Source organism: Vanessa cardui, chromosome 17 (genome assembly GCF_905220365.1).
Source record: "Vanessa cardui chromosome 17, ilVanCard2.1, whole genome shotgun sequence".
In the NCBI taxonomy this organism is placed as follows: domain Eukaryota; kingdom Metazoa; phylum Arthropoda; class Insecta; order Lepidoptera; family Nymphalidae; genus Vanessa; species Vanessa cardui.
Genome location: NC_061139.1, coordinates 6720180 through 6738634, shown reverse-complemented (window position 1 = coordinate 6738634; position 18455 = coordinate 6720180). Strand labels below are relative to the sequence as shown.

The following is an 18455-nucleotide window of genomic DNA, read 5'->3' as shown; positions in this document are numbered from 1 at the left end:
TGTAATGTTATATCCTTAAAATGTTTATCTTATAATTAGCAAAAATAAAAAAAGTATTCAAAATGTAATGTTTTTAATTTCTTCAATAGCCTACAACATCAATGCAAGTACAATTATAATTGATCTTACAAGAAATAAAATATTCTAGTTTGTTTTGAAATTATTCTTACAAATAAATGTAACTTAAAAATATGGTCTAAAAAAATTATACAAACACATCAGAGGTCCAATGTGTCTGTCTTCTTCTTTTGTTGACCTTCATACCAAGCTTTTGAAATCATTCTTTTCATTTCATCATCACCAGTTTCATACCTGGAAAGAATAACATAATAAAAACAATTCTTGTAATTAAATTAATTAGATTACAAGTATCTTTTTACTTTTTGAAGGCAGTGGGTTTATTATGTTGTCTGGGCCACAGAACTCTTTATTTAAATTTTTAAGTGTTGCTTAAGTTGTTTCTAAGATAAATCATTAACATAAATGTCTAAGAAGAAGTTAGTTTGAATCAAAATAAAATGACTATTTATCAGGCAATTATTTATTCCATTTCATACTTACATATTCTTCATGAGACTCATGATAGATTCTTGTGGATCTTTCTTTTCCATATCATCAGTCTTAAATTTGTTGTTGCGCTGGTCTTCGAATTTCTTTTCAAGTTCTGTCATGTGAGACCACTTGACATTCTGTTGTGATTTGGCCAGGAAAATGACAACCATATCTGAAAGTTAAGAAATAAAGAGCTACTTACTATGTAAAGAGCTATTTACTATGTATTTGTTTGTAGTTCGGATAATAACATACTATTTTAGGCACAATTATAATTATTTAAAGTGGACTGCTCAATTAATAAGATTCTCTGATGATGTAACAGCAAAATAAATGAAAATAGTCTTCCAGATGATTAATAATTTAAATGACAAAATTAATAATTTAATATTAACCTTTAGTCTAAAGTCTATGTACTGGTAGATCAGTAATATTTTTTGTAATTTTTTTGTTAATGAAAATACAATTATTTGAATTTACCTGTTTTTTGTTTCCAATGACTTTCTTCAACATTTATAGAGTTAAGCAGTTTGTTGATAACAAGCAAATAATCTTTATTCTCCAAATTGTCAACATGTAGCTCCATTGATCTCTCCGTCAACTTACAGTAGACCTGTTCTTTTGGTACATTTTGCACATTTTTGAGTGTTACAAATATTTTTACATATTTATCTGATTGATCCCAGCCTGAAATTAAAAATAGTAATCATATTAGCTCTCCTAAATAATAGTGATAGTTTAATGCTAACTCAGTTGTAACATGAGTGATTATCTGTATAATGAAGTATTTGTAAATAACTATGATTTCTCAATGGTTAATAACCTTTTTTGAAATTTTGATATACATATATTTTTTTGTTTATATTTCTATAAAATTAAAATAAAGAGTCTATAGAACATATCATCCATTGCCATTCTTTTTTAAAAATTAAACATTCATAAAGCAGTACTATTTTCTTCTTGAAAAAATGTGTACATAATATTGTTTGTATCAGAACTTTACCATATCCATTTAATTTTATTTGATATCGCTTTTGTGACTGTGTTGATGTAGTGGGTGTAGGAGAAACTTCCATAACAGATTCATTTTTCTCACTCTCCTTAAGGGTAATTAATTCTGTTTCAAGTTTGCGTATTTCCAGAGAAAGAATATCTAGAACTTTCTTGCGCTTGGCTTGTTTAAGCAGTTCATTTAATTCGTCGATATCACTACGCAACTGAAATTAAATATATACCAGATTGTATAATACCAATAAGAAAATAATTTTAAAAGTTATTTTTCAAGTTTATTAAAACAATACCTCGATGATTTTTGCACCAGACATGATGAGAAATATTACAGCAAATTCGGCTTTTGGATATTACTGTTATGAGAAATGTTGTTTTTTTTAACACAAACGAGAATCAACGTGAATTATTTGCGTGAACCGGTACTCCAAATTTATGAAATAGAAACGTTTGCCGAAAGGTTAACAATACTTTAAGAGTAAATCAGCGCTTTTGATAGATATTAGACACAGTAATTTAATTTGACAGTACAGTATGGTTCTAAAAATAGATATGACCATAGACTATACTCTCCGGTAATCGGTATGGCTGTACAGATAGCAAACTCGGTTCTTAAAACCAAGGTTAGGTACGTACCTAAGTAAGTGCTAATACCCAAAACTAAGATTTGTAAAAACAATATTATTTTTTAATCTTAAGGTCAATCTGATATTTGTGTTCGAAACTTATGCCTATGTGTCTACTTAGTATATATACTATATATTGCCTTGTTTGTCTACCAACACTACCAATTCGAACATCCTAGTGAAAAAAACTTCAAACGTCCAAAGGAGAGAAAGACTTTGGCTCGGCTGTGAGATATTATTGTTACTTTAATTCTGACTAAATAGTAGGCTGTAAATTTGACGATTTCTAAACAAAATTGGACTTCATTGCCATATTCTAAAATGGTGGAAATTAGTAAATACTGAGTTTTTTGTTGGTAGAATTTACTTTCCAAAAGGGTGGTAGTTTTACATTTAAATAAACTGCGTAACATGACGATTTAAATGCTTTTCTGTGCTTATTACTTATGTAGAGAATATTAGGATTATGATTTATCATTAAACCTCTTTACTCATTTTGCATAACTAAAAAAGAGAAATGATATAATGAAAATATTTTTAAAACTTTATTTACTGTTGTATTCTTATGATTTAAGCCTAATACATACTGCATTATAAAATGCGATCAAATTTAATATTACACATACATCTTATTCATTCATTCTATTAAGGAATATTTTTATAGACATATAGAACAGATAAATGTTGTACAAGAGATCTACAACGATGACGTAATTGATTTTTTTTTACAATTTTTCAGAGATTTAGTTGTTTAAGTATTTTTTACATATATTCACGCTTAACGAATTTAATAGGAATGAATGTTCATAAATGACTTAAGATAAAACACAACACAAGTGTTTTATTGCTAAAAGTATATTTAATACTCTTAACATTTTTGCCTTCAACTTTTATATGAATGAATATCAGAAACATTATTATTTTTAAAGTTAAGGTTAAAAATAGTAAATAGATTTTGTTTATTAAACCACAAATGGTATTAAAAAATCGTAGTAAATCGCAATTCTTCAAAGTTGTTTATAAATAAGAATTTGATACAAAACAAATAATACCAGTTTCTGGTGATCACGATTTTACTATTTTTTATTTGACTGTCCTGTCATTATATCCGACAGTATCATAAGCATATTTTTTTTCTTACATATTTAAGTAAATTTTAAGCTTGTTATACACATCAACAGCTTGAATCAACACCATGAGTATTATAGTTTTATTATTGATTGTAAGTAATCATGATTAATCATTAATAGTTATTATTTAAAGTTAACAATCAAAATGATTTCAACTTTACAACAGCATGTAATTGAAGTCAGTTCTTGCGATGAGCGCGGTTCCTACGCATGTTAGTTTGGCACTGCGGGCAATACCACTTGCCCTTCGGAGGTGCGGTAATTCCAACACATGGATAATGGAACCACTCGTATGGACACTGAAATAATCAATAAACAATATATTATTACTTTATTATTGCAAAATATAGTAAGAATGTATAATATAGCATGAGAATAAAATAGAATACATAATCATTATAAATATAAACATTAAAATGAAATTTGAGTTGATAAGCAGGTAAATAATTAAAAAGAACCTTCTAAATACTCTAGTGCAGGAAAAAAGTTTGAGTATAAACTTAAATTGCAATCAATATCAGTAGGTCAGGTAGTGTGGAAGTGGCACTTTGAAATTACATTTCCGTTTTTAATACTTACATCTTGATTGTCACAAGCAACCATGTCCCCATAAGATACTTGGTTGCAGATGCAGTAGCGTGGCTCGTTTGGATCGTACGTCCATTCCTCCTCCATTGGTTCTTCGATTGCTACATTGTTTACAACAGTACTCATTGCACTAAAAAGAAAAAGAAAAGAGGTTTTATTTGTCAGTTTTTTTTTTTAAATATAGTTATATAAGTATGGAAAAGTGTTGCAAGGAGATAGTTCATTTAAACCTTAAAAAAATATAAAAATTAAATAAACATAGACAATGGTGCTGCAAGAAATATTAACAAAATCAAAATATACTTTATTCAAATAGACTTTTACATTATTTAGATGTTACGTCCTTGATGATGATAATAAATAGAATGCTTAATCATTTTTACCGCTCATTATTATTTTAATGTATTATTTCTTACCCGACAGTGGGAGAGGAAGATCGGCTAGCAGCTGCTGAGACAGATTGTTGAGAATGCAGTGATGAAACATTGCTTGAAGAACTGTAGGTGCTTTTCCTGTACAATAATTTCAAAACATAGTATACTTTTTAAAAAAATGCTGTATATATTATATAAATTTGCAAACTTATACACACTTTTGTTTGGTGTGCCGCTTGTTAGATGATGTACTAGAAGTTGAGTGAGCACTAGTACTCTGGGTGTGGGCTGTTGGTACAGTTTGACCTGTAAAATTTTTATATATTAAATTTATATAATTTGTTTAAATTATTTTCATAAAATTATTAACAACAGTAAAATGATTTGAATTTGAAATAAATAGATAGATAAATATACACATTTAGAATAATACATACTGTGGTCATGGTGAGAATGATGAGCATGGTGGTGAGCTTGGTGCGCCAGTTCACCAGCTACTGCTTCATATGACGCCTTTAACGATGCGGTGCGTCGACCTTGTTGCATCTATGGGGTAAAAAAATAAATATGGAAATAAGTCTTCTATTACTTAATTTGGTTCCTAATATAAGAGACGTTTTATAGGAATTAAAAAAGTGATTGACACAGACTAGTAAGCAAGTGAGTTTTCAATTTTTTTATCAATGATTTTATCATAAATATTTTGATAAAAACTAACCTGTTGTGTAGCCGCTATAGCTTGACTTGCAGCAGCCGCGATAGCACTACCAGCGTGACCCAAGGAGTATGAATCTCTGCCCAGTGCAGCCTAGAACGATAGTTAGTAAAGTTATACTTAAAAGGCAAATAAAATATATCATATATTTTATTTGCCTTTTAAGTGAAATCTATTTCAATTTTAAGTGATTAAATCAGCAAAGCACTATTGTTGCCAGTGTGCGTTATAAATAAAAATGTGTACCGGAATAGCAGATTCAGATCTGGAAATGCTTCCATTGCTTTGGTGAGCTCGTGAGTCACGCGTGGCCCAGCTATCGCGACGCTTTTCAGCACGGATGCGGTACCTTAAGAGAAGATATTAATTTGATAGGCATTATTAATAAAGATAAAGGTGATTGCACACATAAATGTCTATGAATTTTTTGTTTATTTTTACAAACCAACAACTAGCTCCAAATAATATAAATAGAATTAGAAAAATTTTGTTAGTATGAATAGTAATGAAATTTTTTTATACTATTGTTTTCATAAAATACCATTATATTTCATTAGGTACATACAGAGCCGTATTTAAAGGTCTGGAGGCCCCCGGGCCACAAAGCAGTGGGGGCCAAGACAAACAGAAGCATGAACAACCTAATAATTATATTATCATGAATTAATTACTTTTTTATTTCAATCAGTAAGCTATGATTTATTTACTCGTATCGGTAACTTTTAAAATATTCAATAGTAACATTATTATAATTTGACTATATCTCGGTATTTGTTAACTTGCTGAAAACTGTGGCCCCCACTAATGTGGAGGCCCCAGGGCAGTTGCCCCAGTTGCCCTCCCCTAAATACGGCCCTGGGTACATAGCACTTATACTTAAAGCAATTGTAAATATATGTATTTAATTTTCATATTATTTAATAATATTTTGTTTCATTCACCTGCTATCCTTATAATGGTTGTTATTTGATGTGCTGGTATGATTTGTGTTTGTGTCGAGATCCAGTGAACGTTTTTCTAGAAGCTCTGTTACACCCTTATTATCAGCTTCCAGTTCACATTTGAATTTGTGAAGCTCTGTGTCTGTGAATTACAAGCAACATTGCTATTGTACATTCATCATAAAAATACTTATCTATTTTAAAAATACATTATTCATAATTGCTTTTTGCGGATCACCATTTTTAATAATTGATTTAATATTTTGAAGTAAGTGAAGTCAAATGTTCATTTAACATACCTAGCCTTCGAAGATATCTGTCTACTAAATCATACATCTGATTTGCCAAGGTTACTTTCTCATCAGCTTCTTCAAGTGTCTTATTGTAACCGCGCTTTATGTCAGTAAATTCTGTATTGGCTTGGTCTGTATTTATCTCACCACGTCGACACCCACCAAATAAAGTGCGAACTCGCTTTTCTAATGTGTCCATGTTATCTAAAAAATAAAATATATTTAAAATAAAGTTTTGCTATATAAGTTATCAAAACTGAATAATAATCAGTAGAAAAATAAAGCATTTGAAACACAATTTCCCTTCAAAAATAATAAATGTGAAAGTACAAGTAAAACAATTATTTTTTGACAAAAATATACTGATTATAGTTATGAATGTTTGCTCACTAAAAATATATATTTACTTACTCTGAACTGATAAATCCATTTCCCTCATTTCTGTGAATCTATCCCTTAATTCTTGAGGAAGATGCTCAATCACTGTAAGTTACATGTCTGAGTTAGTTATGTTAAAATTAGTTATTTACTTCTTAATACAATTTAAATTGTCGCGGTCAAAAATAAACTATGCTTGTTTCAATGCTGCCAACCGTAATGGCGTATATGTTTGTAACAAAGCAATTATAGAAGGACTTACTTTCTAAATAATCTTCAAGATACAGCATCTTGGTGAGTTGATTTAAGATTTTATTGAATAATACAGTTAATGTTACGCTATTGAATATCAGCTAGTTAATTTAACAATCAATATTGAAAAATATGTTAAGCACGCTGACGTGTACACGGAACACAGAACACTCAATAATGACGATAGTGATGTCCGATGCTTTCTATGTTTGGCGGTGTTTTACGAAGTTAGCCTAGAAAAGTTGTCGATGACAGTTTTAATTTTAGCTTGACTAATATCGAGCATTTGCCAAGGTTCTTTGAATATAAGATTTAAATGTATAATTACACCCAGTTAAAAGGACATATTTCTAAGATTTTTATACAAAACTTCATATTATAGGTAATAAATAAGTAATCATTTAAATTTGATTGAAAATTAACTGTAGATATTTCAACATCTAATACATAGATATTGTAAAAATAGTCTATAGTATTATATTATAGAATATTATATTGATTATCGATAACTTAAAATGTGCATCACTACAATGTGTTTGTCATAGAGTCTACCAACTCTCAGATTAAAAAATTAAACACAGCAAATACAAATTATGATGCGTTCATATTATAATTGTAATACTTTAAATTTACAGATTCAAAATGATACGAAGACCTTTAACAGAAATAACTCTCAAACTTGATGATTTACAAGAGTATGAGGCTTATAGACGCGAACAAGCAACTAATTCATCGGTAAATAATGAAATGCAGGAAGATACCCCTAAATCATTAGCGGGTGGAACCAAAACAACAGAAGAAATACATAACAGAATAGGGTATGCTCCCAAGAAAAAGCCCAGTGGACCAAGTACCGTATAAAATAAAACCATGGTGTCATAATCTGAATATTTAATAAACTTCATTATAAAATAGTAAATTACATTTATTTTATTTCTAAACTAAAAATTCAAATCTATAGGTAAAACTTTTTAAGAAATTACGTTGTAACTACCACCTCCATTTGAAACAAGTGCAGAAGTAATTGTGCGAAACACCATTATTTTTCCTCGCCCACGAGCGAGGAGTTTCATACAGGCGACTGGTGGCTTGTTTTTCTAAATCTGTTGACCGCCGCCGTCACGTCTGGACCCAGGCTCAGGCCAACTTCCAGAGTGGACCCACTCCGTACAGAAGCGCGTGTTGTAGCATTTATTAAAAAATATTATGTAGGTTAATGTTTGTTTATTTGAAATGTAATTATACATTAATAAATATGCAAATCCTTAAGTTTTCCATTTGTTGGATTTAGTTCATTGTTTTTTAAACTATTACGTTTTTTAGATTGCCGACGTTTCCAAAGTAGACAAAATAGTCTGAAAAATAAATAGGTATATATATAAATATAAATTTTATTTATTTTTATATTAAAGATAGTGTTCTACAGTACTGTACCTGAGAGTAAGAAAATATACGATTTCGGCGACGCTAAGTATCGAAAAGCCCATAAAAAGCCCAAGTAGACCGCCGCAGTTAGCTAGAAAGTCTGTTTGACCATAGAGCTCCGAACGCCGGGAGGTAATAAACTGAGCTTCTTTGAAAAAAATCATTACACGTGCATATAACAGGCTAAAACAAAATTAATGCAATAATACGTTAAATTCGCTTAAAAACTATGAACTATATTCAAGTTAAGGCGCGAAAATCATGACACTATGTCTGTAATTTTAACATTGATACGTGTATGCATAGCATTACAAATACTTAGATTTAATATATTTTATATTATTATGGCAATAAAAAATGAGTTTAGTGGATACACAAACAGAACAACTGTGATTTTATTACAGTTTCGTCTTTTCTTTGGCTGAGGGATGTCCTTGAAAATTTAATAGAGAGCTTAATTTCATTTCATATAGAATAAGACAGCGAATTCTAATTATTTATTTAAAAATAATGCGAACAAGAGAACTGTTACATCATTTGGTAATACATATTCACAAATCGAGTTTAAATTAAAAAGTAATAATTTATTGATTTAACAAATTCTACTGGCTGTGATTTGCTATTCTGTAATATCGGGAAAATGCATATTTACTATTGTGTACTAAAAGCGACGATTAGTTGTTGTATATGCTACTATTTTAATTATTATTAAAAGAATAATGGTAGATTACAACAATTTGAGTAAATATATATTTTAAATATTTACATTATTAAGATTTTTTTTAATATCAAAATACTTATTTATTCTAACTTCTTTTAATTTTCAGTGGAATAACTAAAAAAAAAGGGTTTATAATAAAATTTTGAATTGAATCCATTCTTACTCTTTGTCTTCTTCGTCTATTGGCAAATTGAAAGCTTTAAAAATGGCTTTCCAGTCGTAATCGGCCTGTGAGGTCTCTGCTTCATACTCAATAGAAGTGCAAGCTGGTAGACATTTGCATTCTGCAGCTACTCGCCGAGCTTCACCGAGAGTGTCATTGTCACTGGTTTCTTTCTCCAAACCACTTTGAATTTCAACTGTGACTAATTCCACTAAAATCATAAGAAGGTTTCTAGTAAAAATAAAATACATATGTTTAAAACTAGTTAAAAAACCTAAGTGATTGAGACAGTAGACTGTTGAACTGTAAATTACAAGTAAGATTTCATTCTTTAAAATATGCAATAATAGGCATATGCAATGAGCTACTTTTCGGCTATTTTTTTTATTAGTGAGACAAGCATTGCTGACTGGAAAATATGGGGCACTTAGGTAATCAGTCGTTGCTGTTCATTTAAGAAATACTAAACGTCCCTCGCATAGTCAGTGCGCCACCAACCTTGGGAGCTATATATAATATTACTATTTACTAAACAATGAAAAAGTTGTTTGCCAATAAAAATGTGGTTAGTGGATGGTAGACATACCAGACGGGTTTGCAAGAAGCCCTACAATCAAGTCCTTATAAATGAAGTAATTTTAAATTGACTATTTGCTAGATTTATATCTATTATTAATTATTCCTTCCATCGCCCATTAATTATTCTTTCAAAGTTCTATTAGCTTTTTTCACTTATAATTATCAATAACGGCTATGGTTGTCAGAAAAAAAAATACAAAATGGAATGTAAAATTCAAATGTTACTTTCAAGTAACATTGTTTATTAATTAAATCAAATATATTTTAAAAAAGCTTGAGGTGTTTTCAATCTACGTAAATAATTATGACCATGGCTAAATTTTTTACGTAGCTGGCAAAAGGTTTTAACCAACTTTAGACTTTTTTATCAAGTACTTACGATTTTTTTAACAAAATTGACCATTTTTTTCTTTTAGTTTTGTTTTTATTAAGCTATAGCAAAGGTTGTAAATTTAAATTAAATTAACTTTCGATAGCAGGAAATTGATTAATTTTATTTCCTTTTTGAGGAAATTAAGAGCCGGATATAAATATAATACGTCATAAGGGATTTTTATACGAAATAAATATTATGTACTATTCATTTACGTAATGAAGATATTATGTAAAAAAATGTTACCGGAAGTATTATATCGATTTAGAACCAAATTTAAATTTGAAAAGGGAAAGTTGTAAAAGTGTCGTTATAAATAAATGTGATATGAATAATCTTTACTGAAATGATGCAACTAATCGATTAAATAATACATCCGTAACTATTTATATGTGTTTATGTTAATGTATGCTTAACACTGTAGGGTCTATAGATGGATCTGATATGAGTATGTTAATTCATTAAATTAAAGTATCTATTTAAATTGTCTACGTCTAAATCTCAATGTTTGAAAACTTTTTAATTGTAATAATTAAATTATGATGAGATATTATTGGGCTTGTATCGGAGACCTATAAATACAACAATTTTCAATCTTCCACCATCTTTTTTGTAGTTACAAATAGAACAGGAGAATAGGAAAAAAACGGGAGAGTTTGTGAGTTAATCCCTAATTATAATTAATCCCTGGACTATATTTCAATTTAAAATGATCACGACTAGTTTAGAAATCAATATTTATATCTTTGGAGAATTGTATTAACCTACGTAATTTTTTTTCTATTTAACTATGCAATTATTGTTACTTTTTCTTTCCTGAAATAAAATATATTATATTAATATGTATTTTACTTATTTACTAACTTGAGAACGCTTTGAATTGCATTACTTACCTTTATACTGTTAAATCAGATCTCATTCGAGATTATTTTTAACATTCCATAATAAATATTAATATGAGGTAAAAATTTAGAAGACTACATGAATAAATTAACTTACTTTGGGCTTGTTTTATGCAACCTACGCTTCCAGCATTGCATACTTGCATTTCGGGACCATCTGAGATAAAAATAGAATTTAGGTTAAAACAAGATGTTACGAGATAGCGGAAAGATGCAAGGTATAATTTAATTTTATATCTACTAACTTACATTTTTTATACAAAGTCGAAAAATATAATTCAGATAAGTACTTTAATTTTGATTGTTGAACGTATGAATACTTCTTATAATGCTTTCTTTAAATCAATTCAGTTTCTTATTATTATTAAGAAGTAATAAAACTACAAGTATTTAGTCTTAGGTAGTAGTAGAATTAGTAGTTGGGGGTTTTGATAAATACTAAACTAAAGTCTAGTAACTACTCTATTTACAGTCCAATACGCCAGTTACAGTAAGTACTTAGGTAATAGGAGCTACGATGTCGTAAATATTTTTATATGAATCAATGTACTTAAACTTAAATTGAAGCCTTTGCATTGCAACGGTATGGAATAAAAAAGCATTTTATGTAGCAACTGTAAAAACGTAAAGATAATTTATTATTTGTAAAAGACTCACGTGGCATGCCAAAATGGACGCAACCGCATCTCGCATAAGTAAATTTGGTTAGGCATTCCATTTCGCAATTGGCCTGCGTGTACACTTTAAAATATTTCAGGTAACGTTCACTTGGGAAATAGCATTGACGTCTGTAAATAATTATCACTTTTAAATAAGGTCATATTTTAATATTTCATCTCGTAGTCTTTTACCGCTTTGTTCATAATAAAAGCAATCTTGAAGGATAAAAAAATGTCAGTGTAGGAAAAAAATATTACTTTGTTAAAAGAAGCACGCCTTGATTCTCAAGGGATCAAAGAAAACTTGAGTGTTCTTGAATCTTGATTCAGGTAAGAAGCTGAGGACTGACACGCTACGTTGAATCACATTCAAGATGTTAAGGATATCTTCTATCTAAGCATTTTAGATAATGTAAGTAAATATAATCTACTAGTTCACGCCCACGGCTTCGCTCGAAATCAAGGGGTTACTCGTCAGGTTAAACAAAAAAGGAGCGTATAAGAAGTTCGCTACAACTCTAATTTTTCAAATTCAGTTCTTTGGTTTGCCCGTGACAAAGCAGGCAGGCAAAGTATTAGAGACATGATTAAAAAAACCTACAATCATTTATATTGCGTTTACTCAAATAAATAACCAAAATTATTCTTTGATCTAGTATTAAAAATATTTATGACGTTTTTGTACTGTAAACTTTCATATACAATATATTTCTACATAATGAATAGATGTTTGATATTCCAAAACTATAAAAAATATTAGTTTTTAAGATGATTTGTTTGTCTTTTTTGACAGGTTTGCATCAATATGGGGCTTAATTCTATTATACTCATAGTTTTAATTACCGAAAGAGAGAAAAACAAAATAAAGGTTTTAATGTTATTAAAAAATAGTTTTTTTTTTTATTTAAAAGGGGTAATAATACTATGTTGCTTACCCGATTGGATTGTACGGTTTTAGCCCTTCAGAGGTCGTCATCATTTTTGGCTTGACAGCCACGACAACTTCTTGGGACAATGGTGATCTAAAATACTGCTGTGATAATCGTGGCAATTCGGCCGGATTGTGTAATAAAATCTGTAATTATAATCACGTTAGACATATCTATTAAAAACTCCATTATATTTTACAAAAAAACATTTTTTTGTCGTGAGCTCGTCACCTTAAAACCTTGTACTGGACCTCTGCAAAGATAATCCAAGTCTACTTGTTTAGCTCTTAATAGGAATACCAATCCAGCTTTTGCACCATAGCCCTAAAAGAATAATCTTTTTATAATCGTATTTTTTTATTAAATATAAAACATTTTTTAAAGAAAAAATATTCCCTAACTTTGTTATATTTTTTGGGTTAAACATAGTAATTAATAAATTATGGAAAAATACAAATAAAAGTTTGAGACTTACTGTTCCTCTGTGTGGATAAGTTTCAAGCGGTGTGTTTGGAGGATATCCAGTTTCTAGAGACCAAGTTTGCGATCTATTTGAATACTCTAAATAGTCGTAGTCAGTGTTTAAGCTTAAAAAAATAAATCACTTTATTTAAAAAATAATTAAATAGTATATAATTTACGAATCAAGATAGATTACTTTTCGGTCCGAAATAGTTCTTCAGCGCCCATTGTATTGAATGTGTAACAAAGACCTTCTTCTGTCAGGATAGGCGAAAACAAATCGGCGCAACTGTTTTTTGGTATGTCCTTCCATTTACATCCCAAAAATACTTCAGTTATATTCGGTGATACCTATTCATTATTACAAAATGGAACAAAACATTAATTAATTGCATAAATCGTGATAAACTTTACGAGTAGGTACCTAAGATTTTGATCTAGACATTTTTGTTTAAAGAATCAAGAATACGACTTCTAACATTTTTTTTGTGTAATATACATACCTGCTTAAGATTTTCGACTGTTTCATTACCGAGTGAAAATTTTCTTCCGCCGGTAGGGGCAAGATGATCATCACACACCAAAGATAAATCTTCAAATAAATTGCGCCTAAAATAAATGTTTAATTTGGTATAGTGGTAGGCAATGATGTGTTAGTAAACAGATATGTTATTTACGCGCAAAAAGTGAAGACTAGAAAACGTCCTAATTGTGACGTATACCTTTAGTCGTTTTACGTAGTAATACGTTATAATACATCATAATTACGTAGCAATACGTTTTGCGTAATTAAAACATCTAGTTATCCCTTTACTTATTGTTTTTATCAAGCTATCCTTTTTACTTTTAACGAAATGTAAAAATAAACTAAAATAAACGGTCCCCGGCGCGGCACACTTTTTTCTGTTGTTTAGTATGGATATAACATATCTGTTTATTAGAATATCATTGGTTGTAGCTTTATAAAAAGGAGAATTTTAGAAAAAAGAGCTACCAAAACATTCAAACAAATTCTTCCCTACAAGTATGAGTATTTTATTACAACACTGTACAACTTGTTGTTTGTTTAAAATTTACATATAAAAAAAAATATCTTGTTTTTAGTGTAAGTGAGTACTTATAAGTGATTGTGAAATGTATATTTTAATTATGTAAATTATCCTTTGTGACATATACTTACTCTTCATCTGTGAGGTTTCCAACAGTGCTTGCATTGTTGTAGAGGTGAAAATATTTTGTAAAATTAAATTTCGTTTGCTGAGCTTTTGTTTCGAAACATACAGTTACAGCTGGATAAGGTATCTAAAATGTTATATTTATATTAAATTGATAGTTTTCACAAATATGTTGTTGTACATACACAAATATATTTTAATTTTATTGGATCTCTAATAACTACTATCAGACCAGGTCAAGCATTGTTGTGCCTACTTACTTTGAAATTATTATATGTTTAAATATATATTGTTTAACCAAAAACCATCGGTGAAAATAAAAGCCGAAATATTCAGCATTTTTGTGTAATGCGCGTTCGAAAAAATATCGATTTTTTTTATAGATAAAGAGATGAGTCATAATAGAATTTGTACCTGCCACACTGGGGTAGAATTTTCGGCAAAGCTTACGATTACAGGGCTTTCGTTCCATTTTAACCATACTTTACGTATTAGACCAGCACAGAGTACAACGCAGCAAGTGAACATGAAGAGCCAGAAAATTCTGAAATGATATAAATAATTATAATAATCTTTTCCTGATTGATATCGGTCACGGCCGCTAAATGCTTAGGTGTTTGTGAAAGCAAAGGTCCACACTCTATTCTCTTACTCTCATAATCCGAGGGGATGACAAACCCTCTACTCTCTACTTGGGGGTAGGGCTTTGTGCAAGACCATCTGGGTAGGTACCACCCACTCACCAGTTATTCTACCGCTAAATAACAGTACAGTAAGGAATAGTTAATATTTCTTACAGCGTCATTGTCTATGGGTGATGGTGACCACTTACCATCAGGTGGCCCATATGCCTGTCCGCCAACCTAGACCATAAAAAAAAAACCCGACATGATCGGAAGAGGAACTTACAAACTTCAAGCTATTACTGAAAATTGGTCGATTAAAAAACCCAATAGTCCGACCGAGGTCTTCGTCCTCGTTTGTCTAGAGGACCTCAAGACCTCTAGACAAACTAGGCAGTCTGATATAAATTACAATAACGTTCTACTAAGTTTTGTTACCATAGAAGCGCTTTTTACATAGGATTATTGTTTTGAATTTTCTTTTATATCATGATTTTTTTTTAAATGCTCACTTTTCGACCGAAGTTCGTTCCTTTTCGCCAATATATCTAAGACCGTGAAGATTCGAATTAGCCGAGTAATCTACCAAATATTGCTTTATTAAGCTTATTTTCCCTCTTTTTATCTTTGCATTCCCTTTTGGTACCGATTGTTCTATTTTATCAACATCGTTTTCTGGAACGTTTCCTATACTCTCAGACCTAGAAAATGAAAAATAAATTAAAACGAGGCTTGATGTAATTGTTTTTTCTTCGTTGATAAAACTTAAGTTCAATTTAAATAACAAACACAACAAATTTACACAGGAAGGTATATAATAATAAATAAATTACCTTGAGTGTCTCTTCATGATGATAACGAGTGACTGCTCAAAATGAAGGTTTGAAGAGTAGTGTAGTTGGGGCTTGGTACCGCCAATACCATATACCCATTACTGTTACCCCATGGAATACCCATTTGGCTATTATGAAATTAGAATTGTTACGAAGAATTTTACATTTGATTATGACATCAACATAAACAGAAAACTATGATATATGCAGAATAGGTCACTCGTAATGAAGGCGTGTCAATCATTTAATTAAAATTAATTTCGGGTTGGGTTGTCTTTTTTCATTTTTGCATTCCCATGTGTGTTGTGAATAGCTCATTTGATAAATATATGTAATAAGTAAAAAAATATGGAGTATTTACTACTACTACTACTTTATTATGTATGTTAAAATGATAATTATAAAGGTCGTATTATACGTTTATCCGAAAGCGCATCAAAGGATTTTAAATGGCTTTGCATTAGTAAATTTATTGAAGAAAGTTATTATATAATGGTCATGGTCTTCGGACCTAAATAGAGGAGTAAACTATAAAACAAGTTGTTAAAACGTGTAAATCAACATCAATATTCTGCATAAAATAAAAATCGTAAGGATATTTTTTATGTTCATGTTTATGAAATCCTATACCTAATTGCCTATTAACCACTTCTGTTTTTGGTTGTACCACTACCATTTTTGATATTCGGAAAAAAATAGTATATTTTAAGTTACTTTAAAAAAATTAAAGGTTTAATCAGACATTAATATCACGATAAAACGTAATTTAAAACATAATAATTATTTTTTTAGTACGATGATAAGAAATATTCTTCTCGTTTCATTTTAATGAATTAAAAAGGTTTTCTTGTATTATATACAATTTTGCTTTTCAAATCAATGACATATTTCGAGACACGTGAAGCAGCCAGCACCAGAATTGACTTTAACTTATCTAAGAATTGCTTATCTTATCAAAAATCAACAAAGGGTTATAAAGTTCGTCTTGCATCAACGTGTAACTACGAGTTATCTATATACACTTTTTAATATATGTATTTATTTAAATTAAGGGACTTTAATAGTGTTAGGTAATCATGATGGAAATCAAATTTATCTTGGATGTTATGAAACATTTGTTGATTATTAATGTCGCCAGTACTTTCCATTTTTTGTATATATTGTATCAATACTCTTAATCGTACTATAATCGCGTGTATAATGTCAGTATCGTCATTTGTATTAAGCAATAACTTAACAAGGTAACATTTTTGTTTAGAAATTCTATGCAGACTCACACGTAGTAAATCTTGTCAATTTATATATAGGTACGTTAATGTTATTAATTCATATTATTATTTTATTGGTCAGGGTTCAGGCTCATTAAAGATAAGCAAAGGTCCTAAGTCAGTCAGTATAATATTTGTTTTTAAAAATAAACGAATACCTATCAGAATTAGCTACTATGTTAGCTTCATAACGTTACATTATTATGTTACGTGTCTGATCTACATATTAATGGCGTTTGACAATATTTAAATTAGTCTTTAATTTACTCAGCTTTTATCGTTAGTGAAATATATAATATTAGCCATCAATTTATTGACAAGATTTTTTTGGAAATACCAAAATTTTAGGAGAAATATATTTTATCACATCAGAGCCAGATCTTTTGAAGAGATTTTCGTTGTTATGGTGGTAATAAATAAATTCTCAATTTTTGATGTGGTTACATATAAAATAAAGAGAGTGAATGAAATAAGTAAACATTTTCGTTTAGTTTTATCCTTAATGCCTACGTAATAATTATGAACGTCATTTAAATATTATATTATAACTATATTAAATTAGAATGCCTCTTATTTGTTTCATCCTTAAAATTATAATAAGAAACTACGTACGAGAACATTTAGAATTTTTAGTAATAGGATTACTTATTATGATGATGACTTATTATTAAAGCAATTTTATTCATCATCAAATGTTGAGCTTGTTACTACAGCGATTTCTTTATCCATATCGCACAAAAAATATACAAGTACTTCGAGATTTATATACTAATTTGATCAATTATTAGAAAATATACATTATTTTTATATGTATATACATATATGTAGGCAAATACATTCAATAGTAACTAATAAAGTTAATAATGACTAAATTCGCATACTATGAGATAGAATACTAATTTATTCGCAACCATTTTTTGTGTCTGATAATTCTTCCACCGGATGTTGTATCGTTCAAGACAATTGAAGTCCAAAGTTCTGCCAGTGTCAGATCATTTTGAAATTATATTCCTCATATACGTCATGCGGTTCACTTAAAAATAATTAATATAGTCATAAAAATACTATTTTTAATATGATTTGACTTTAAATGGAAAATTTCAGTTTTAACCTACTTCATATCTGCCCTGACAATTATATGTTTTAATTGGATAGTAAGTACGTATAGGAAATTCCCATATCGCACATTAATATACAGTTAACGTTTACAAAAAAAATAAATTATACTCTCTTTACTGTAATTTTTAACAACTCAACGGAATAAGAACATATTTGAAAATAAAATAAGGATCATAAATTACGTTGTATCCGAAATAATGTATATATAAACATCATATCATTACTTAAATGAGACAAGTAGTAAGCACGTTATGCTTTTCTAAATTTTTGTATTGTTAATTATTTTCGAAAATGTTACATACGAGTGTGGTGACGGCAAATTATTGCTAAAGATTGTCAACCATAAAACATTCTTCATAAAATATAT

General features: G+C 29.4%; 3 protein-coding genes and 1 long non-coding RNA gene across 4 annotated transcripts; 1 reads left to right on the top strand and 3 right to left on the bottom strand.

Moving 5' to 3' along the window:
* Positions 1–56: 56 nt before the first annotated feature.
* LOC124536943 (calcyclin-binding protein) lies at positions 57–2115 on the bottom strand. The gene is made up of 5 exons (XM_047113612.1): positions 1854–2115; positions 1556–1769; positions 1033–1239; positions 562–724; positions 57–312 (listed from the first exon to the last, which is right to left on the bottom strand). The coding sequence occupies exons 1-5, from the start codon at positions 1875–1877 to the stop codon at positions 219–221; spliced, it is 702 nt and encodes a 233-aa protein (XP_046969568.1). The 5' UTR covers positions 1878–2115; the 3' UTR covers positions 57–218.
* A 1267-nt stretch (positions 2116–3382) lies between these two features.
* Positions 3383–7050, bottom strand: LOC124536731 (inhibitor of growth protein 3). The gene is made up of 11 exons (XM_047113310.1): positions 6868–7050; positions 6639–6710; positions 6234–6431; positions 5935–6076; positions 5240–5342; positions 4997–5086; positions 4716–4824; positions 4497–4584; positions 4321–4416; positions 3896–4034; positions 3383–3615 (listed from the first exon to the last, which is right to left on the bottom strand). The coding sequence occupies exons 1-11, from the start codon at positions 6893–6895 to the stop codon at positions 3496–3498; spliced, it is 1185 nt and encodes a 394-aa protein (XP_046969266.1). The 5' UTR covers positions 6896–7050; the 3' UTR covers positions 3383–3495.
* LOC124536733 lies at positions 6731–7781 on the top strand. Its single transcript, XR_006966898.1, has 2 exons — positions 6731–6899; positions 7493–7781. It is a non-coding gene; the product is annotated as an uncharacterized LOC124536733 (long non-coding RNA).
* Positions 7782–7911: 130 nt separating this feature from the next.
* On the bottom strand, positions 7912–15979 carry LOC124536730 (pickpocket protein 28). Its single transcript, XM_047113309.1, has 14 exons — positions 15702–15979; positions 15381–15569; positions 14660–14789; positions 14251–14372; positions 13574–13679; positions 13267–13421; positions 13084–13195; positions 12840–12932; positions 12615–12754; positions 11678–11808; positions 11118–11177; positions 9167–9377; positions 8292–8465; positions 7912–8212 (listed from the first exon to the last, which is right to left on the bottom strand). The coding sequence occupies exons 1-14, from the start codon at positions 15716–15718 to the stop codon at positions 8104–8106; spliced, it is 1749 nt and encodes a 582-aa protein (XP_046969265.1). The 5' UTR covers positions 15719–15979; the 3' UTR covers positions 7912–8103.
* Positions 15980–18455: the final 2476 nt, after the last annotated feature.